Consider the following 23799-nt stretch of genomic DNA (forward strand, 5'->3'; position numbering starts at 1 on the left):
TCCTGTCATGTGCTACAATTTGGGTGGACCTTAAGGACTTTATGCAAAGTGAAATAAGCCAGTCACAGAAGACAAATACTGTGTGATTCACTTAGCAGAGATATCTAAAATAGTCAAATTCATAGAAACAAAGTAGAATGGTGGTTAACAGAGACTGGGGAGAGGCAGGAATAAGAGTTGTTTAATGGGTATGGTTTCAATTTTGCAAGATGAAAAAGTTCCAGAGATCTGTTGCACAGCAGTGTGAATATGTTCAGCACTACTGAACTCCACACTTAAAAAGGATTAAGATAGTATATTTTATGTTAGAGGTTTTTTTTTTTTTTTTTTTTACCACAATTAGAAATTTTTAAAAAAGAAGGATATAATCATTTAAAAAAAGTAACTAGCTTGGTTCCAGGTTGTTTTTCCTATTCAATTTTGCATAAGCAAATATTTTTGAGAGGAAATATGAGCCATAGTTCTGAGAGAGGAATAGATTTAATTTCAAGTCCTGTACAGTTGAATGGTGATTTAGGATATAGAAAGCACCAAAAATAGGAAAGAAAACATTTATTGAAATATGTGCTCCTTAGGATATGAGGACTGCAAAAAATATTTCTAACTGAAATTTATTCTCACTTCCTTTGGACGGATTCAAGACCTGTTAGCAGTTTGGGGGGAGATGTGGTTGTCAAATAGTGATTTTAGTGTGAATTCTGATGAGGCCTGTTATCATTGTAACTAGAACAGTAGTCGCAACAGGAATCTGTTATGGTAACAATGATTTGTCAATAAATGGAATGTCTGAGTCCTTGGATATGAGACTGGTTAGGACATTGGGAGAAAATAATGCTAATTGTTTATATGGTAGTATACATTCTTAGGTTCTAAGAAGTATCCCCTACCTAGCAGTTATTTGTGAACTAAAAAGACGGCTACTTCTCCAGGTCTTTGAGAGCTGCTTTGGTTTTTTCCCCCTGTTACATTATTACGGTTTCCACCAAACTACAAGTATGGCTATTCTCCCTATAAAATGCCGTGTGGTCCACCCTGGGAAGCAGTCCCTCCGTTAGAGGGAGCTTGCTCATTGGTTGTGGTGGTAACTGTCCACTGGCCTGTGCCATGGATATACAAACTAAGCTTTAGACAGAATTTTCTCCTTGTCTCTCTTTTTCTGTCCCCTATCCGAGCATGCAAAAGCCTTATACTGTCTTCTGGCTGTGTAAGCCTCCTTAAGCTATTCCAGCCAAGCCTGCTTTACCTTTAAATTGAAAGATAAACCTATTCCTCTTCATGTTTAGTGTACTTGAAGGAGCAGTACAGTTTATTTTCATTCCACTCTAAGCCAGCGGTGACCAACAACTCTCCAGTCCCCTCAGAGGTGATTGTTTATTGCATGTGAATGTGTAACTGGTATCGTTTCAGACAACCTGAAGTTATTTTGGAGCAAGATCCTTTTCTTTAGCTGACATGTCAGAACTTTCCCCCTCTACTGACTCACCCTAGATGAAAAGAGAAAGGGTCATTGTGACCTTCAGTAGAGAAAGAAAAATGAAAATTGGAGAGAACATAAGACTTTTCTTAAGGACGTCTGAAGAGTCACAGAATCCATAACCCCAGTGTTTGGGCCTGCCAGATTTGCCAGTATGGTATGCTGCTGACTTGGGATTCTGGGTCTTCCCACCACCAAATTATTTAAATTACTTTCTTTGTTGACTGATGATGATCAGTTGGACCCCATCTTTAGATAAGTTTTATAAATAGAGTTTAGCCAGCCCCTATCAATTATCCTCTCACACCAAGAAAAGTATACATGCACTACCAAAACTGTTGGATACATAGGAAGTTTTGTCCTCCTAGACTCTGTATTTTGAAATTTTGGAGAAACTCCACTACTTGCCCTCCCCGAACGTAGATCCTTTTGGAACTCCAGAAATAATTCTTTGATTTTACAAAGTGCTATTTATAGCAGCCTTCATGTGGTCTGTTGGCATTATATGACCAATTCTTTTTTTTTTTTTTTAAAGATTTTATTTATTTATTCGACAGAGATAGAGACAGCCAGCGAGAGAGGGAACACAAGCAGGGGGAGTGGGAGAGGAAGAAGCAGGCTCATAGCGGAAGAGCCTGATGTGGGGCTCGATCCCGGATCGCCGGGATCACGCCCTGAGCCGAAGGCAGACGCTTAACCGCTGTGCCACCCAGGCGCCCCTATATGACCAATTCTATATAACACAGTAATCATTATGTGAATATGTGGGTTGATTACTCTCATCTGTTTTTAAGTTTTTGCTGTGTGGAAAGACAGAATAAGGAAATCACAATTTGAAGATCATAATGACGTTGTTAATTTAGGCAAAGACCCGTCAATGGAAGGCTGATGAGGACCTTCGCAATGAGAGTTTGGGTCAACTGAACCAACTAAGAGTAGGACATATGTTATGTGCTTTCTGATCTGATATAATATGAAGTACAGAGCATCACTCATGATGTATATTCTTACAAAAAAATAATAAGGTGAGCCTGATTCTAATTGAGCCTTGAGAAAATTCCAGCTCACAGAATAAACTAAATGACATCATGAGGAAGAAAACAGTCAAATCCAGAATTTTGGAAGTTCTATAAGACAACTGACCTGATTACGTCAACAAGTCAAAGGCGTTGGGGGGAAGAGGAAAGGGATAGAGCTCTATTTAAAAGTGATTAATATTGACTGGATAGAAGATGATACCAAGAAACTATTATTGATATCATATCTTAAGATATGATAACGACATTGCTGTGTTTAAAAAAAAAAAAAAAGTCCGTGTTTTTTAGAGACATACTCTGAAGTATCTAGGAGTGTAATGACCTGATGCCTTGGATTTATTTTAACATATTCCAAGGAGGAAGGGGAAGAGAAGACGAGAGAGAGATGAAACAAATGTAGAAAAGTATTGATGAATATTGAGTCTGGTTTATTATTGTCTATCATTGTGTATGCTTGGAAATGTTTATGTATATTTAGTTTTTATATAAAATGTATTATTTCCTACAGATAAGTAAATATTATATACGCTGAGCATAACAGTGGTTATCTCTGAGTGGCGAGATTAGTAGTGAATTTTCTTTTGCCTTAATATTTCTTTGGTGTGCTCTATATTTCCTGCAATAAGCATGTACTGTTTTATAATATAAAAAAATGTAAAGATGTTTTTATGATAATAGTACTACTCTTTACTTACACTTAGTATTCAGAATTTATTATTTATAAGACATGGTTTTCTGACTCCCCTCCCCTGGCCTTCCCTAAAACAGAAGAATCATTGCGTAACTATGGATATTCTTTTTTAAAATTTAATTCTATTTAAATTCAGTAAATTAACATATACCGTATTATTAGTTTCAGAGGTAGAGTTCAATGATTTATCAGTCTTATATAATAACCTGTGCTCATTACATCACATGCCCTCCTTAATGCCCATCATCCAGGTACCCCATCCCTCCACGCACCTCCCCTCCAGCAACCCTGTTTGTTTCCTAGAGTTAAGAGTCTGTCATGGTTTTTCTCCCTCTCTGATTTCGTCTTATTTTATTTTTCCCTCCCTTCCCCTATGATCCTCTATTTTGTTTCTTAAATTCGACATATGAGTGAGAGCATACGGTAATTGTCTTTCTCTGATTGACTTATTTCGCTTAGCATAATACCCTCTAGTTCCATCCATATCGTTGTGAATGGCAAGATTTAATTTTTTTTTTAAAGATTTTATTTATATGACAGAGAGAGACACAGTGAGAGAGGCAACACAAGCAGGGGGAGTGGGAGAAGGAGAAGCAGGCTTCCCACTGAGCGGGCAGCCCGATGCGGGGCTCGATCCCAGGACCCAGGAACATGACCTGAGCCGAAGGCAGATGCTTAACGACTGAGCCACCCAGACACCCCAAGATTTCATTTTTTGATGGCTGTGTAATATTCCATTGTGTGTGTGTATATATATATATATATATATATATATATACACCCACACCCACACACACGTATATATATATACCACATTTTCTTTATCCATTCATCTGTCAGTGGACATCTGGGATCTTTCCATAGTTTGGCTATTGTGGACATTGCTGCTATAAACATTGGGGTGCAAGTGCCCCTTCAGATCACTATGTTTGTATCCTTTGGATAAATACCTAATAGTGCAATTGCTGGGTCATAGGGTAGCTCTATTTTTAACTTTTTGAGGAATCTCCGTACTGTTTTCTAGAGTGGCTGCACCAGCTTGCATTCCCAGCAACAGTAAGAGGCTTGCCCTTTCTCTGCATCCTTGCCAACATTTGTTGTTTCCTGACTTGTTAATTGTAGCCATTCTGATTGATGTGAGGTGGTATTTCATTGTGGTTTTGAATGAAAATAATGATGGTGGGCATTTTTTCATGTGTTGGCTATTTGTATGTCTTCTTTGGAGAAATGTCTGTTCATGTCGTCTGCCCGTTTCTTAACTGGATTATTTGTTTTTTGGGTGTTGAGTTTAATAAATTATTTATAGGTCTTGGATACTAGCCTTTTCTCTGATAAGATATTTGCAAATATTGGGGTGCCTGGGTGGCTCAGTCATTAAGCGTCTGCCTTTGACCCAGGGTGTGATCCCAGGGTCCGATCCCAGGGTCCTGGGATCAAGCCCCACATCGGGCTCCCTGCTCCTCTGGGAGCCTTTCTCTCCCACTCCCCCTGCCTGTGTTCCCTCTCTTGCTGGCTGTCTCTCTCTCTGTCAAATAAATAAATAAAATCTTTAAAAAAAAGATATTTGCAAATATCTTCTCCCATTCTGTCGGTTGTCTTTTGGTTTTGTCCACTGTTTCCTTTGCTGTGCAGAAGCTTTTTATCTACATGAAGTCCCAGTAGTTCATTTTTGCTTTTGTTTCCCTTGCCCTTGGAGACGTGTCCAGCAAGAACTTGCTGCGGCCAGGGTCACAGAAGGTGCTGCCTGTGTTCTCCTCTAGGGTTTTGATGAATTCCCATATCACATTTAGGTCTTTCACCCATTTGAGTCTATTTTTGTGTATGGTATAAGGAAATGGTCCATTTTCATTCTTCTTCATGTGGCTGTTCAATTTTCCCACCGCTATTTGTTAAAGAGACTTTTTTCCATTGGATTTTCTTTCCTGCTTTGTTGAAGATTAGTTGACCATAGAGCTGAGGGTCCATTTCTAGGGTCTGTATTCTGTTCCATTGATCTATGTGTCTGTTTCTGTGCCAGTACCATGCTGTCTTGATGATTACAGCTTTGTAATAGAGCTTGAAGTCCAGAATTGTGATTCCACCAGCTTTGGTTTTCTCTTTCAACATTCCTTTGGCATTCAGGGTCTTTTCTTTTCCATACAAATTTTAGGATTATTTGTTCCAGTTCTATGAAAAAAGTTGGTTTCCAGAGCAGCCGTAGCTACTTAATATATCACCTCACTAGCTTGTATCATCCCATTAATACAGAGAAGAGCTTGTGGGAAATAAGACGTGTGTCCCAAATAAAATCATACACAGGAGTATCAGTTAAGATGTTTTGGTATGACTAGTCTCTTCTCGATTCCCAGTTGGTTTCTATTCTAGAATGTTGAAGTTTATGTGATTAAAAGAAGGTATACTGTTATTACCATCAAGGTCCTTGTTTTGAAGGAGTTGCTAATATAATGCCCTACCATTCTTTTTAAAAATTACTAAGTTAAATTGGAAAAATTGGAAGTAAAGATTACTGATCGGAAATTATAATGATAATAGTAAAAGCAAACAGTGCTGTTTTGCTTGCTGTTTGCCAGATATTATTCTAAATGCTTTACCTATATTAACTCATTTAATCTGCACAACAACCCTCTGATGTAGGCCTTATGATGATCCTCATTTTATACATAGGAATTTAAGCACAGTGAAGGGAGCAGCCTGTCTGAGGTCACACAGAGTGTAAGCAGAGGGGCCAGGATTCAAACCCAGGCAGCCATGCTCTCAGTCCTGCTGTGGCATAGCATAGCACGAGGTGCCCAAGAATCTAGTGCAAAGGCTGTAAAGAGGTAATAGAAACTTCACTTTGTTTTAAAATCGAAATAAATTGACATACAATGTTATATTAGTTTCAGGCATACATGGAAGCCTCACTTTTTAGAACAAAGATCAAGTATGTAATCCTTGTTTTAGGTGAAGAGTCTGAGGATGACTCTGCTTTTAGTGAGAGTGAAGACGATGATGAAGACTTCACTATGGGAAAAAATAAAGCGAAAGAAATTAAAAAGAAAGGAGTGAAGGTAAAATCCCCAGTTGAAAAGAAGGAGAAAAAACCTAAATCCAAACGTGATACTTTGGGTAAGCTTGGTCCAAAACACTTAATTTTATAAAGGAAATGTATTTGGTTTATTTAATGTGTTTTTCTTCTCCCTGCCTTTGGTCTTTGTAACATTTTGCCAGTGTTCACTTCTAGCTAAGATACACAGAGGGAAGCAGGGGTGGAGAAGGGAGAAAAGCAGACAAGAGTTCTGAGCCCCACTGCCTGTGTAGCTCTTACTAGAATTACCCGCCTGCCGCGCTGACGGCCACCCTCTGAGACAGCTAGGATCACCTGCATTTTACGGTGAGAACACCAAGGCTCAGGTTAAATAATTTGTTGGAATTCTTACAACTAATTATGTGAGGAGTTGGAATTTGCACCCAGGTTTGTCCATTTAGAGCCCAAGCTCTAGCCACTGGACCACATCTTTGCATGATTCTCATTTCTTGCTTTCACGCTTGACTTAGTCTTTGATTTGAGAACCCTTTTGCCACATGTTTAGGGCTTCTTTGGCTTTTCTTTCTTTTTTTTTTTTTTTTTTTAAGCTTTTATTTACTTATTTGATAGAGCGAGAGAGTACAACCTGGGGGAGCAGCAGAGGGAGAGGGGGAAGCAGACTCCCCGCTGAGCAGGGAGCCTGACATGGGGCTCGATCCTGAGATCATGACCCGAACCTAAGGGAGATGCTTAACCATCTGAGCCACCCAGGCGCCCCTTCTTTGGTTTTTCAAAACAAATTGTTAGAAACCATTTTTACAATAAGACTTGGAATTTGTGAAAACTTGAGCATGTTTCTTATATAAAAGCAGGCAGGATACATTTGAGTTCATAATATATGATAGATTATTATAAGATATAACTTACATTAACCTGATTTTTCTTTCCTTATTGATATATATTTTTATGTCTTAGTTGTTTGAAACTAAATTTTCCATTATTCGGGCTCCACTTATTAGTGGTGAGAGCTGCTGTCACCTTAAATAGTGCGGTGCTGAGTGCTTACTAAGAAATGACAACTAAGTACTGGTTGAGTCATATTCCTCCCTCCACTGTATTTTGAATTAATGAGGTTCTAATTAGTGTCTTTTTATTTTTTTTTAAGGATTTTATTATTTCAGAGAGAGAGAGAGAGAGCACAGGCAGGGGAATGGCAGAGGGAGAGGAAGAAGCAGACTTCCTCCTGAGCAGGGCGCCTGACATGGGGCTCGATCCCAGGACCCTGAAATCATGACCTGAGCCGAAGGCAGACGCTTAACCAACTGAGCCACCCAGGAGTCCCAATTAGTGTCTTTTTAAATTGACAAATTCATCTGGTTTTCAGAAATTAGATTTTAGGCACAGAGGGTTTTAGAGATAAAGCTGTGTATTAGTTTCTGATTGCTGCCTTAAAAAATTACCACAAATGTAGTGGTTTAAAACCACAAATTTAGGGGTGTCTGGGGCCTCAGTTGGTTAAGCGTCTGCCTTCAGCTCAGGTCATGATCCCAGGGTCCTGGGATCAAGCCCCGTGTTGGGCTCCCTGCTCAGTGGGGAGTCTGCTTCTCCCTCTCCCTTTGTACCTTCCCCTCTGCTCATACTCTGTCTCTCACTTTCTCTAATAAATAAATAAAATCTTTTAAAAACCCCCACAAATTTATTGTAATTCTGTAGGCCACAAGTTCAGAGTGGTTCTCATTGCACTAAAATCAAGCTATAAGCGGGAGCATGTTCCTTTGTGGAGGCTCTGGGAGAAATTTTCCTTTTCCTGTAGCATCTAGAAGCCACCGTGTTCTTTGACTGATGGTCCACTTCCACCTTCAAACCAGCAAAGACAAGGACTTTCTCACATCACATCACTGACTCTCTCTTGCTGTCTTTCTCCTGCTTCTCACTTTCACTTATAAGGACCATTGTGAGTACGTTGGGCCATCCAGATAATTCAAGATAATCTCCCCATCTCAAGATCCTTAACTCAGTGACATTTGTTAAGTCCCTTTGCTGTGTAAGGGGACATGCACTTGTCCTGGAAATTGGGTTATAGACATCTTTCGGACCATTATTCTGCTTACCACAAACTGATATGAAAAAGTCTAACAATATGAACATATTTTATATTTTCTTTAGACGTTTGTTTATGTTTCCTCACCAAGACACCCTAAAAACTCAGAATAAAATGTCAGTTTCCACGTTGGAATTTACCATTTCAAGTCTTCTATATACCTTGGAGCAAGTTGCTTCACAAGGAAGTTTAATATATGATTTTAGAAGTAAAATTTACCTGCTAAATAATGGGATTAAGAATTAAGAAAGTTGGATTATATTTCTAGTCCCACTAATAAAGTATTGAGTAACTTTTGAGAGTCTTTCATCAGGTACGTGTTACAGTTTTTCTCTTGACAGAGAAAATTTCGAGAGCTGTGCTGCCCAATATGATAGCCACTGGCCACATGCACCTATATTAGATTTAATTAAAGCTAAATAAACTTTAAAAGTCAGTTCTGTGGTTTTGCTAACCACATTTATTTCAAGGTCATTAATAACAACATGTGGCTAGTGGCTGTCACGTGGACAGCACGGAATTTCTATCACAGCAGAAAAGTCTCTGTTGGATAGTGCTGATCTAGGGAATATAGATGTTAACATTAAGAAGAGTATATAGTGAAAGTTTTCATATTCATACGTATTTAGATATCCCTTAAGGTATGTCACAGTAAGCATTATCTAAAAGTGAATTTATATTCCATCTCTCTTCCTCCCTTCATTTCCAGCACATCCCTCCAAAAAACCAAAACCTAGTCCCATTCTTATGTTCATTCTCTGCATAAGTGTGCCCATGACAGGAACTTGCAAGTCATTATTTCTTTGTCTCCATCACCACCTCCTCCCATCCAATTCCTGAAAGATCTCCAAGCTGTTGTTTTTTCCTCCATTCACCCCTGGTTCAGGCGCTTATCACCTCTCCCCTAGATTACCTTAAGAGCCTTCTAAGTGGTCTGCTTGCCTTAAGCTACCATCAGAAAGATGTATTCAGAACACAGGCGTTTCTGAGAAAAATCAGTTCCCGATTGTGACTAGCCAAACTCCTTCCCTGGTATGCAAAACTCTGCATTGGTGATGTGCACCCGGTCCATGTGTCTCACCCTTCCTATCCTTGACATTCCTGCTCTAGCCATATTGAACCAGCACCTCTGGTCCTGGAACCGGCCGCATTCTCCAGCTTTGCATGCTCTGCCCCCTCTGCCTAGATAACTTCCCTCCAACTCATCTTTACTCTGCAGCCTTGATCTGGCTCAAACTATCCTCAAGCAACTTCCCTGTGGTTTTTTATTTATTTATTTATTTTTCAAAAATATATTTCTTTTTTTATTTTTAGTTTTTTATTATGTTATGTTAGTCCCCATACAGTACATCATTAGTTTTTGATGTAGTGTTCCATGATTCATTGCTTGCGTATAACACCCAATGCTCCATGCAATACATGCCCTCCTTAATACCCATCACCGGCCTATCCTGATCCCGCACCCCCTCCCCTCTGAAGCCCTCAGTTTGTTTCCCAGAGTCCATAGTCTCTCATGGTTCATTCTGCCTTCTGATTACCCCGCTTCATTCTTCCCTTTCTTCTCCTACCGATCTCCCTGCTATTTCTTATGTTCCATAAATGAGTGAAATCATATGACAATTGTCTTTCTCTGCCTGACTTATTTCACTTAGCATTATCTCCTCCAGTCCCTGTGACTTTTTAAACCTATGCAGATATATACACAGATTGTGGGTTCCCTCCTATGGTGCATATTTCTAAAGTCTGTCTTCTCTCTCATCACATGGCATGATACACATGTCTTTGCTTTTTTCCCCTTTTTACTGGAGTCTAGTGACTTAACTCTACTGGAGTCTAAGTTTCCTGGGAACAAGATCCATGAGCTGTACTCTTTGTAACCCTAGAGCGTAATATATTGTCTCACTGACACATACTGATGAGATACTATTATGTCATGGCTACTGGTGTAGACTTTGGAGCTAGACCTGGTTCCTAATGCTGGCTCAGGTATTTATCAGCTATCAGACTACATGGAGATTGCTTAGCCTCTGTTTCCTTATCTGATGGTGCCCATAGGAATATCTGTATCAGAGTTGTTTTGAGAGTTAAAGATAGTGTATGTGATATGCTTACCACACTGCCTTGCCTATAAATGGTCATGAGAGATGGCTGTTCTTAGGCTCTCCATCAATGTTTGTGTATAAGTGTTTTCCAAATTTATGATACTGCCTTTTTAATTATTTTATAAGATTATGTAACTTTATAATTTTTACACCTACATGCTAGACTTAATCTTTCTCTATGAAAAACTTTTTTTAGGATTTTATTTTATTTTATTTTATTTTATTTTATTTTATTTTATTTTATTTTATTTTATTTTATTTTATTTTATTTTATTTTATTTTATTTATGGGGGCACCTGGGTGGCTCAGTTGTTAAGCGTCTGCCCAGGGTCCTGGGATTGAGCCCCACATCAGGCTCCCTACTCCGCTGGGAAGCCTGCTTCTCCCTCTTCCACTCCCCCTGCTTGTGTTCCCTCTCTTGCTGGCTGTCTCTCTCTCTGTCAAATAAATAAATAAAATCTTTAAAAAATTTTATTTATTTAAATTCAATTAATTAACATATAGTATATTATTAGTTTCAGAGGTAGAGTTCAGTGATTCATCAGTTGTATATAACACCCAGTGCTCATTACTCTCTCTCTCTCTCTCTCTCTGTGTGTGTGTGTGTGTGTATATATATATATATATATTTTTTTTTTTTTTTTTTTTTTTTTTTTAAGAAGCGACTTCAGGAGACTCTGCTCCAGCTGCCATGAAATCAGAATTTCAGCCTTCACCAAAAAAGGTTTCTCTTTCTTCAGAGGCCACTAGGAAACCATTACAAATACGCAGTCCTTCAGCTGAAAGCAGAAAACCTAAGTGGGTCCCACCAGGTATGGTATATTTATTGATCCAAGGACAGGGGCTTGGAAAATTATCACTGGCAGATCTTTTCCCCTAGATGTAAGTGTTATACCATATTATTACATACTCTTCAAAACCAGGGTTTTTGATTGCTGCATTTATCATTTGTCATTCCCTTATACTGAGCATCCAGATTGTTTATTATTTTCTCAATGTCATAAATAAGGTTGCAGTAAGCACAAATGTCCTTGTTTTAGAAATCTGTGGGCACATCCTTGTTTATTTTCTTAGGACAAATTCCTAGTAGTGGAATTATAGTGTCAAAGAGTGTTAACATTTAACATTCCTGGTATTTATTTTTGGCAACAAATCTGTTTGGTCAAGACCCGCTGGTCACAGTCTGACTGAAGCCTTGGGACCTGTACACAGGGCTCCCCGCATTTAACAAATGCCCTCGCAGACTTGACTTCTCTTTGTGTTTTTTTTGTTTTCTGTTTTTTGGGGTTTTTTTTGCTCCACAGTTAAGTCTCACTGATCTTCAAGAATTCTTTGATCTTCACTCTTCTTGACATTACCAAGAACCTAGCTCATTTCATGCCCAAATTACCTGTGGCTCCATAACTAGTCCTGTATCCCCTTCCTCTCACCCAACCACATGAACCCTCTAGTCCAGGAAAATTGATACCGTTTTTATTCCTTAAACACAATGTATGTCGTCTTCTGTCAGAGCCTCTTTGTGTCCACTTTCCTCCCTCTGGTATGTCTCTCATTTGTTCCCTCTCCTCTAAGTCATTCCAAATCTACTGAGCTTTGGTTTACTTTTCACTGACATTTCTTGATTGGTCCCCAGTGGTCACCCCCGGATAACTAGGTATTAATAGACAGATTTCAGTCTGAGTTGGTATTTTTATATTGCTCCCTGATGTTTATGGCAGCACTATCAACAATAGCCAAATTACAGAAAGAGCTCAGATGTCCATCAACTGTGACAGGATAAAGAAGATGTGGTATATATATGTATATATACGATGGAATATTACTCAGCCATCCAAAAGAATGAAATCTTAACATTTGGATGGAACTAGAGGGTATTATGCTAAGCAAAATAAGTTAGTCAGAGAAAGACAAATACCATATGATCTCACTCATATGTGGAATTTAAGAAACAAAACAGAAGAACATAGGGAAAGGAAAAAAAGAGGAAGGAAAACCATAAGAGACTCTTAACTATAGAGAACAAACTGAGGGTTGCTGGAGGGGAGGTGGGTGGGGGGATGGGTAATGCATGATGGGCATTAAGGAGGGCATTTGTTTTGAGGACCACTGGGTGTTATATGTAGGTGATGAATCACTCAATTCTACTCCTGGAACTAATATTACATTATGTGTTACTAGAATTTAAATAAAAACTTGAAATATTAAATAAAAAGCATTATAAAAAAAGATTGCAGTTTGAGACTGCATGATTACTTAATATCTCTTAATTACTTCATCTTGTGAAATATCAGGCAGATATTGATTCAATAATTCCACACACTACCCAGTGCTCGACACAATAAGCATAGTTACCGTCTGTCCCCAGACAACATGATTACAATATTATTGACTGTATTCCCTATGCTGGACTTTTCATCTCCGTGACTTATTTATTTCATAATTGGAAGTTTATACCTCTTGGTCCCTTTATCCCCCTTGCCTATGTCACCCATCCACTCCCACCCCCAGTCAGAGAAGGACAAATACCATGTGATGTCACTTAAATGAACTAGTATAAATAAATAAAAAGAATATTTCTCATGTTTAAATAATTTAATATTTGAAAAAATAGATTCAAGGAGTATTTGTAAAAATTGTAGCATTTTCAAAAAATGCATTAGATTTTTCTGCTACTTTAGAAATTATAACTGCATGCCTTTCTTCATGCCTTTGCAACCAATGTTAGTTGCTCCCAACTTACCTATTTCAGCTTTTGTGCTTAAAGTTTTGGTGTCATTACCTTGCCTTCTGAGCATGTTCAAAAGTAGGCAGTACTGTGTTCTTTCTGCTCTATAATACTGTTTATTCTTTTGATCTTGTTTATAGCTTGATAGAACTTATATACCACAGTAATCCATACCTGCTTTTTTTTTTTTTTTTTTTGCATCTTCTGTTTTATAAGTTGATCTTTGCTAAGAGATTTCAAACATCATCAGCATCAGGGGTATGTTTTCTTTCAGCGATATCTGGAAGCAGCAGTAACAGCAGCAGGAGCCCACTGGCAGCGGTGTCAGTTAAGTCTCCAAATCAGAGTCTCCGCCTTGGCTTGTCCAGATTAGCACGAGTTAAGCCTTTGCATCCAAATGCCGCTAGTAGCTGAGCATGGTAGTAAACAATTGTTTGATTAAGAGAATCGGAGTTTTACAAGTGTGTTTATATTTGAATTGTGTTTCTATTTAAGGAGGGTATCATAAAGGAATCCTTTCATGTCATGTGAATTGCCTCTACCTATTCTGTGATGGTGTTCTCTGAAGCTATTCAGGACTTCAAGGAGGGGATTGTTTATAAGAATTATCTTGTGATGTCATTTCCTTCTGAAGAACGTATTCTCTTTTTCCTGTATATTATAAGTCATTGTCGTTAAGTGGTTGTCTGTTTGACAAGGAGGAAGTCCATGTTGCATACTGTTATAATAAGTTGATGTTGCTTTCTAGCTTTGTCTAATTTATGGCACCTTAACTTTTACTGTTGAGAGTTTGTCTGGCAAAAGAAAACAGTCGCATTTTTTCCAGGAGACATTTCTGAAATCTTAAGTTACATTGTCAGTTTTACTGCAAAGATGTTTCATATTTTAGCCAAATATTTTTATAGTAAGAATTCAGAATTATTTTACATATTAAAATGGTTGCTATAATATGGCATATGTCTCCTACTCAGAAGTAGATGTTTATTATATAGCAAACAATTTTGTGAGATTTTATGAACCTCTCATTGTCAAAACCTTTAATAAAAGTGGAAGAGTCTTGGTATGCTCTTTTCCTTGATACCGTTACGTCCATCTATTTTTGATTGTCTATATTTCACAATTAAATGAATGTTTTGCAAAAAAAAAAGTATTTTTGTTGTAATTATGGGGGGAAGCTGTTTCTTAGAATAATCACTTTATGTCAAGCCAATGCTTTAGAGGGTGTGAATTTGTTATGAATAAAAATAGTTATAGATATTTTACATTTCATGGTGATAATTTCAACCAGTTCCTGATCACTTTTTAATAAAGACTCTTCACATCTTTTTAACCATTAGGGGCGCCTGGGTGGCTCAGCTGGTTAAGTGTCTGACTCTTGGTTTCAGCTCAGGTCATGATGTCAGGGATGTAGGATTGAGCTCCATGCTGAGCACAGAATCTCTTGAGATTCTTTCCTCTCCCTCTCCCTCCGCCTCTGCTCCACCCCTGCTCCTCAAGGTCTCTCTCTCTCTCTTTCTCTCTCAAATGGATAAATAAATGAAATCTTTTAAAAAAATCATGTTAACCATTAAAACATGTATAATATTATTCAGTTTTTCTTGGTTTATAGAAACATCTATATTAATGTGAAAATAAGGAATTTAGAATTGTGATTTAAGTGAGCATTTGCAGGGGCGCCTGGGTGGCTCAGTCAGTTAAGCGTCTGCATTCGGCTCAGGTCATGATCCCAGGGTCCTGGGATTGAGCTCCTTGTTGGGTTCCCTTCTCAGCGGGGAGTCAGCTTCTCCCTCTCCCTCCCCCTCCCCCCCCCCCCCCCCCCCCGCGCTCATGCTCTGTTTCTCTCTCTCTTTCAAATAAATAAATAAAATCTTAAAAAAAAAATAAAGTGACCATTTGCTTTAGGCGATTATACATTTTTTTCGTATGTGTATATATATATATATATTTTTTAAGATTTTATTTATTTATTTGACACAGAATGAGCGAAAGAGAGATCACAAGCAGGAGGAATGGCAGAGGCAGAGGGAGAAGCAGGCTCCCCGCTGAGCAGGGAGCCTGTTGTGGGGCTCTATCCCAGGACCCTGGGATCATGACCTGAGCCAAAGGCAGACACTTAACCACTGAGCCACCCAGGCGCCCCTCTTGTGTATATTTTTATACTGTCATTTACCACCTCACCTACCCCACTGCATCCCCTTCTTAAAACACGTACTCAGTTACAAGATGTTAAGGTGCTCTGTATGGTGCAGTTCAACAGTAAACGTTTATTAAGAGCCTACCCTGTATTAGGTACTGATATCACTGATTAATCATCAGGCACCAGCCTGATAAACCTGTTTCCTCCATGTTATTCAAAATAAGTTTGGGGGTGCCTGCTTGGCTCAGTGTTAAGCATCTGACTCTTGATTTCAGTTCAGGTCATGATCTTGCATTGGGCTTGCACTTAGTGGAGAGTCTGCTTGGGATTCTCTCCCTCGGCCTCTGCCCCTCCCCCACTCATGCTTGCTCTCTCTAAAATAGATAAAATCTTTTTTCAAAGTAATAGCTTGTACTAAAAATTATCTTAGATTATGTAAAAACTGGCCTTGCAAAAAGCACTAATGACCTTTCTGTTGTCAAATCCAGTGTACATTTTTCTCACCTAATCTTATAGACCCTATTCATCATACCCTACTTATTAATACATTTTATTTCCTGGGCTCACATGACACTATTCTTTTGTAGTTTTCTCCCTACATGCCTACCTGTTCTTCATTATTCGGCAGCTTTATAACCTTGTGTTATACATCCACTCTTTCCACCATAGTGCCCTACTCTGTGTGACTCCATATTTTTCCCCTGCCCTTTTCTTTTTCTTTCTTTCTTTTTCTTTCTTTCTTTCTTTCTTTCTTTCTTTCTTTCTTTCTTTCTTTCTTTCTTTCTTTCTTTCTTTCTTTCTTTCTTTCTTTCTTTCACTTAGGTGACTTCACACTCCAGTGGTCACCTATGTGACAGTAACTGCCAAGTCAGGATTTTTTAGCCCAGATCTTGCTCCACACAGGAGCTTGGTCCATTGATAATCTGATGCAATAAGTCATCAGTAAATTACTAACATCCTTCCTACCCTCTGTGTTTCCCCTCCTAGATTTTCTGTTAGTAAATGGCACCACCATCAACTGGAGGGCCTAGGGCACTTCTGCCCTTCACATCCAATCACTGAGCTCTCTTCCATTTTGTAAATTGCTGAGAACTGTTCTTCCACCTGCTGTCCCTTACTCTGAAACATCATCACTCACTACTAACAGGCATCCTTGCCTTGATTCTTAACCTACTCTGGCCTACTCTCCATAACCATATTGCCAGAAAGTTTTCTAAAATCTGGGCATGAACCTCTCTGCTTAAAATCCACATACATACACCCTAGCCTGTTTAGTTCACGAGATATTTCAAATCTGGCTGTCCCCTGTCTGCTTCTTCAACCTGGTCTTATGCGGCCCATATGCACTTTTGACTCTTGCCACACCAAACGGCCAGCAGGTGATACCATGTGGTCCCCTAGCTCTGGGCTTTTACACTGGCTCTTATTTGCCAGCTTTACATTGCTAATTCCCTATTTGGCCTTGAAGACTCAAATTCAACTCAGATCTTTCTAAAAGCTTTTTTCGAATGTCTTTCTTCCATAGACCAGACGATATTCCTCCAGGTCACGCTACTGTGATTCAGCTAGAACTTTTCTTAGTTTTCATGCATTTAAAACCTGATGCAGAGTCAATGCTATAAAAAGTGCTCATCCGATGAATACTTTATATCCGGAACTTTTGCCATGAGCTTCCAGGAACCACAAACTTTTGGGAAGAGGGAGAAAGTAGGGATAATTTCATGAGCCTGGGCAGTTCGGTGAACTCTAATCTGCCCATCCTTGGGATGTCCTCCAGTTCTACCTGGGGCGAGAGAATGGGAGTAGGGGGGAAAGAGAGGTTTCTTTAGGCTGATCAGAACGGTGGTTTGGGACGGGATCAAAGTCCTTTCTCGGCCCAAGTCACAAAAAGGGCGGCTGGCGTTTCTATAGCGACGGGAGGAGGGCGTGGTCCTCGGCCGGCGCGGGCCGGGGCAGGAGCCAGCGCCCCGCAGCGGCCGCCGGGCAGTCTGCGCCAGCCCGATGCAGCTCTTCCCACCTCCTGCCGCCGCCCGAGCCAAGTAAGGCAGCGCGGAGCGCTAGCTGGGCGGAAGGGACCGCGGTGGGGCAGGTGCATCTGGGGCAACGGGGGAAGAAGGTGGGGGGAGCGGGGTGAAGGGAGGCGCAGAGAATGCAAAATGGCAGGGGAGTGTGGTCGGAGGAGAGAGAGGGGCCGGGTGTGAGCGCGGACCGGAGGAAAAGTGCTCTGAACCGCCGCATCCTCACAACCTGACATCCATATAGTTTGCTCCTAACAGAAAGTTGCATGGCTGACTTCAGCTGAGTGCGCGGTGGGGAGAGATGGATTTTAGGGAACTCATAAGACCTCTCCTGAAATTGCTTCCAAACCCTGCCCTAACAACGTGGGGGCACAAAACTTTACTCCCCCTTATCTTCTGGGAGTGGCTGGTCCTCTTGGAAGTCAAAAGTGAGCCCACAACCCCACGCCTCACGTGGCTGTACTAGGGATGTGGCTGATACCAGCCTGTCCTTGCCCAGCCCATCCGCTTGCAGCCTCCATGCTCAACCAGAGCCCAATGCAGGACAGCTGCAAGCTGAGTGTGGATCGATTGTAGGTACGTCCACAGCATCACTTGCCCTCTGGGTAGTACTTGCCACTCTGTAATGCTCGTAGTAACAAATATTTTCCTTAAAAGGGGGATGAACAATGCAAAATTTGGATTTTTTTTTTTAATCTGTAGTTGATTTGTGGTACTTGCTATGTTTGAAATGTCCACCAGCCAATTCAGGTCTTAAGCAACTTGTGACCCCTCTGACCTGTTTTAAATGACTGATGGTCAATAATCTTAATTCAAGCTTTACTGTTCAGGCATCAATGGAGACATGGCAAAGGTGCAAAGCCATTTATAGAAAGTTCAAACTATGAAAGGACCAGTGTGTCCTTTGCTGCCAGTCTTGCTCAAGGGATTTACATGTGTTAAGTACGTGAAATCTAGGAGTTCCAAGGAATTCTCCAAACCTGGACTGTGCCTAATTGGTTCTGGGACTTATGTCTGTTACTTCCCTTCTCGGTTTTAGTCCTTATCAAGAGGGTAATGATAAACCTGAAAGGAGTCTCGAGTGGTGTGACAGCCACTCTTTGACTTTGCCTACTCCAGCTCCATACTGGTATCAGGAACTTGGCTAGAATACACACTACGCAAACTTGTGGAGGATCCAGTGCTGGGAGCCCATGGTTTTAGCTGATCCCAAATCCAACACGAGTGTGTTTTGACAGCTAAAAAGGGCAAATACTGGTCTAGGCTTCATTAATAGAAATATAGTGACCAGGTGAGTGATGTAAAGATCTGTACATAATCTAGACTCCAGGAAACCGTAGCTGCTTAAAACAAGGTCATAAAAAGCTAGAAAGTAGAGAAGGACAATCACAACACAAGTTCTGTCTGTCAAGCCTGGATGCTCTATCCTACGAAGATGTGCTTGAAAGAAAACTACAGAATGCCTGGTGATGAGTAGGAGCCAGGGAGGCAGAAAGGCACTGTTCTGAATATTCAAGAGCTCTTGGAGTAGAAGACAGGGTAGATGTGTTCTTTGTTGCTCTGCAGAGGATAGCAAGTATCCGTGGAGGATATGTTGCTCAATATCATTTCTTCCCACCAACATTCGCTGAGCACCAGCCATAAGTATAAACAGCCAGATGTGAAATGGGTTGCCCGGAAAAACAGTGAACTCTGTCACAGGAATATTCAAACAGAGACTGAATGATAGCCAGGGATACTCTAAAGAGGATTTCTGCTGGGGTGGGAAAATGGATGAATGGCTCCCAAAACCTCTTCCAGCTCCGAGAATCCATGGACCATGAAGAGTTTCAAAGATAATTGCAGAGGGACTGAGGAGTTCTCTTTGCATCAGTGAGAGTGACTTAAATACATTAGGTACATTATCTCCTGTTCACAGAAATGCAAGGGGAGTCCCTGCTAGTCCTACACTGCCACAATTTCTGCCCCAAATGTAGCTCTCCGGGGCATAAAGATCAAGCTACCTGACAACTGCAATAGAAATACTGAAATTGTAACAGGTAAACCTCAAAAGATATATTTCCTTTCTGGGCATTGAAGATTGGTGCACATAGATAAGGCATTATGTATAAAATACTATGTATGTAATGATGCTGGCCCCACTGTTCCTGGGTCTGCCATGCCCACCAGACCTTGAACTCCTTGAAAGCAAGGATTCTATTCTACTTATCTCTCAGTCCCCCATGCTTAACACAGTCTCTGGCATTCAGATGGTGGTCTCAAATTTTTTGACTAATTAATCTAAACTATCTTAGTTGTCTCTTTCTTCGCATTTGTACCAAGAACTTTCAACAGACAAGCCATTGTCCTTGTCCCAAGGAGGACTATAAGAAATAAAATAAAATCCGAGCTCATCATTCCTGCTTCCAAGAGATTCACAATTAAGATGAGATGAAATGTAGGCCCTAAAATAATTAACACTCAAGTTGTTGACCAAGTGACAAAATGATCTCCACACAAAAGTGCTGAAATTGGAGGAAGGAAATGGGTCTAGGCTGGAGAGGTAAGGAAACTGATCTTCATGTAAAATAATATAGGAACTTTTAAATTTTAGTTTCAGTTCTCAAAGCAGTATCACTCTAGCTCTGAGAAGAGTTTATCATCTTTAACCCTTCATGCAGCAGTTATAAACAAGATATAAAACATTCTCATAGTTCACCACTTTTTTTGAGGATAAAAAGTGGCATTTGTGAAGCGTTGAACATAGGTTACATGCCATGGATTAAATCAAAGCTAGATTGGATGCATTCTGAGGGAAAAAAGGCACAAGATAGTCTCTGATGACCACAGGATTATCCAAAGGAGGGAACTTGTGAAATAAGTCACAACAGAACTTTTCCAATCTGGTAGTATTTAATAAAGTTAGAATCAAAGAAGTTTAGAAATGGAAGGGACATCAGAGGTCATCTAGTTATCCCGTCATCTTACAAATGGGGAAACGGAGTATAGACAAGGCATATGACTTGCTCAGAATCTATCTGGGGGCAGAAGTGAGACTAGACTCCAAGATGCCTCAACATATTCTTCAGGTCTTCATGTTCTCTTCACCTACAAAGCACCAGAAGCTGAATAGAGAAAAGAGCTCCACTTGCCGGCAACGATGCATGTGTACTTGTACGGTCTCCCACGTCCCTGTGAGATAGATTGAGGGAGCCTTGGCAGGAAAAATTGTATTCATTCTTATCCCGTGTTTGGATTTTGCAACTTTCACATCGAATTGATGGCCAAAATTCTACCAGTTCTGTCTCCCAAAGTATTCCCAAGTTCCCACTTCCACTCTGTCCTCACCGTCATGGCCTTGGTTGAGGTCCTCATCAACTCTTGCCCAGAGGCTCAAGAGAGCTTCCTACTTGAGCTCCTCCAAACCTTGTTCCATGGTTTTGCCAAAGAGAGGATCCTAAGTACAAGTCTGATTTTGTCAGACTTAGAATGGACCATGCAACCCTTTCTTTATAGTCTAACCGCCTCTCTGGCCCTCCACTGGCAAGGTCCATGTGCTCACACTTTCTGAAGAAGATGGTGCTCTTTCATACTGTTGTGTTTGCACAGTCTAGTCCATCTGCTCTTGATTCCATGCATGTCCTGTTTATTCTTCAAGGACAATTCTGCTCTGTTCAGGTGTGAAGGCTTCCTCACCCCCTGCAGTGTGCTCCATTAGCTCTTTGCACTGGCCTCTATTACTGCCCTGATCATGTGCATTGTAATGACCTGTTTCCATGTGTCTCCCTCCTAGATAATGAACTCTCCTTGAGGGCAGAGGCTATGTCTGGTTTATCAGAGGAATTATCTTGGCAATTAGTTTTTGTTTACTTTTGCATAGGAATTTTTTGTATTGTGTGTGTGTGTTAAAATTCATGTTCTCACTTACCTCCCCTAGTTCCACCCCCAAAGGTAATTATTTTTAGTTTATTTTTTCTTTATTCTTCAGTATACCTGATTAAGACATGCAGACATCTTGTTTTCTTCTCTCTTTTTTAAAGATTTAATTTGTTTAAGAGAAGAGGAGAGAGTGAGAGAGAGAGCGCGCACTATCAAGAGGGAGGGGTGAAGGGAGAGGGACAAGCAGACTCCATGATTAGCAGGGAGCCCGCTGAGCAGGGAACCTGACTCAGGGCTCAACCCCAGGACCCTGAGATCATGACCTGAGTCAAAGGCAGAAGCTCAATGGACCGAGCCACTCAGGTGCCCCCATCTCATTTTTTTCTTAAACAACATGGAATCATACATATTGTTCTGTTTTTATTCAATACATTATAGGCACACATAAAGACTTAGTTCATTTTTTAAAGTGATTGCTTCATATTCTATAATACATACATGCCATATGTTTTAACTTCTCATTACATATAGACAAGTAATTTCTGGTGTTTCAAGATTATGCTGTGATAATAGTGGGCAGGACTTTTCTTGAGTCCTCTGAATAATTTCAGAATTGTGATGCTCTCACCATTTATTATAGGGTCTGCAAAAACCTACCAATGGAGTGGTTTGCAGAAGCCAGGATAACATTTGCACTGATCCCTGTTCTGTCGTTGTTCATATATCTTTGGCTCCCTTGGCTCTTGATAGAGTTAGAGGAAGAAAAGGAACTTCAAAGGGACACAAAGCAGCATTCCAGCAGCTGTCTGTTAAAGGAACAGGCATGTAACAGTGGCATCAGAGCCTCTTAGACTCTTGCATTTACATAAATCACCACTTTAACCAGATTCCATAAACTTAATGGGAATTAGTTTTTCATCTTGCAATGAGTTCATTATTCATACAGCTCTGCTCTGAATAAATAATGTGCAAGAATATGGCTAAATGAGATCCAGGCACAGCATTTCTATCCATTGTCCCTTTTTCTTTTTCTGTAGGCATTAAGCTACGGAGTAACTGCTAATATATGTATCTTTCAGAGCAAAAAGTGGTTGTGGTAAGAGAATGGTTTACTTTGCAGTGAGCTAGAGGAAATGGGTCTTTTTGTTTGGTGTCCTAAACTGCTGGCCACCTTGTTAGATCATCTTCCTTCCTTGGCTGCTGTATCCCTCTGCCCTGAGCACCTGAGGACTGATGCCAAGACGCTCCCTCTCCTGACATCATCAGCCACCAGGAAGGCAAAAAAGGAGTTAGCAGAGACTCAGCCACTGTTTTTAGGCCTGCCACATTTTTAAAAAGTATTTTTATTTATTTTTGAGAGAGAGCACAGGCAGAGGGAACGGCAGGCAGAAGCAGAGGAAGAAGCAGGCTCCCCGCTGAGCAAGGAGCCCGATGAGGGACTCGATTCCAGGACCCTGGGATCATGACCTGAGCCAAAGGCAGATGCTTAACCAACTGAGCCACCCAGGCGCCCTAGGCCTGCCACTTTTTATCTCCAAGCCTGCCCTGCATTCTTCCCATCCCTGGATGCAGGGGCCATTACTTATAGTTTGCTCCTACTACCAATGTACTTTTTACTCTTCCTACTGCAGGACTAACATGGATGCTAAAAAACCAAGGAACTACAGTTTGACAACCTTCCCAATTTTGAAAGCAAGAAAGAAACAGAATCTCAACCCTGCGAAGGTAAAGATCCTTGAATTTCATTTGGGCAAGAGAGGTATCATCATGAAGACTTGGGGACCCAGAACCCAGGAGTGACCATTGTCCTCTAAGCACCTTTGATGACAGGGTGAGGGGAAGTTCCAGAGATGTGGATGGACTGGGCTCGTTGGCAGACCAGGTCTGGGTGGGCTTGGAGGGACATTGGCTGCAGGGCCAGAGTATAGTTGCAGAACTCCAGGATTGCAAGGCCTTCATCGAACAGGTGGCTTGTGTTTCAAGAGGCCCTGGACTTCCGTCTCTTCTACAATATCTTGTATTGTGCTCTGTATTTCTGGAACCACACCAGACGTGTCCTAGAATGGTTCCAAACATTCCCAGAAAAGGTCTGTGTGTTTCGGTTTTCTTTTTTTCCCCTAACACAGACGTGGTGTCTTTCTTTTTACCCAGCCTCAAAAACTAGTGAAACGCCACAGCATAAAGGTAGTTTTGTGACGTGGTGACCTTGTGATCACCGTCTCCAAGATTACTTCTAAATCAGGTGTACTTTTTCATCTAATGCCCTCAGTTTGAATTTCCACACCTGACTCAAAAGATCATATTATTTGGGTCTTTGCTCTGAAAATTTTGTGGTAAACTTGAGCCCACGGCATTCAGGTTTGACTTTGTATCCTGCTTGTGTCACTAATGGGAAGAGCTGCAGTTCAACAGCCTATCTGAGGCCTGTTGAAAATTCTCCTCCCCGGGTATCACACACCACCTCCTTAAAATTATGACTCTTAGTCACCTCCTCTAACAGGGGTCCTGATTTAACCTTCACCTTCTCTCCCTCAGCGTTATAACTCATAAAAATGGATCCTAACGCAAAGTCCACTGCCCCCAGCCCTACCCCTGCCATTACCACATACAACAAAAACCATTATTTTGTGATTCACAGGCACAAAAATC

General features: G+C 40.5%; 1 protein-coding gene across 5 annotated transcripts in view; it reads left to right on the plus strand.

Moving 5' to 3' along the window:
- Positions 1-22930, plus strand: part of RAD51AP1 (RAD51 associated protein 1) — a 35655-nt gene extending 12725 nt beyond the window's left edge. The window contains exons 7-9 of one of the 5 annotated variants that reach the window (XM_026502639.4): positions 6146-6310; positions 11072-11224; positions 13412-14394. In XM_026502639.4, the coding sequence (XP_026358424.1) occupies positions 6146-6310; positions 11072-11224; positions 13412-13551 (458 nt within the window). In that variant the 3' untranslated portion in view covers positions 13552-14394. Of the gene's footprint in view, positions 1-6145; positions 6311-11071; positions 11225-13411; positions 14395-22781 lie in introns of those variants that run through there. The other 4 variants (XM_057303235.1, XM_057303234.1, XM_057303236.1 and 1 more) reach the window with 4 other exon arrangements.
- The last annotated feature ends 869 nt before the right edge of the window (positions 22931-23799 follow it).

Source organism: Ursus arctos, unplaced genomic scaffold, assembly GCF_023065955.2.
Source record: "Ursus arctos isolate Adak ecotype North America unplaced genomic scaffold, UrsArc2.0 scaffold_26, whole genome shotgun sequence".
NCBI classification, from domain to species: Eukaryota; Metazoa; Chordata; class Mammalia; order Carnivora; family Ursidae; genus Ursus; species Ursus arctos.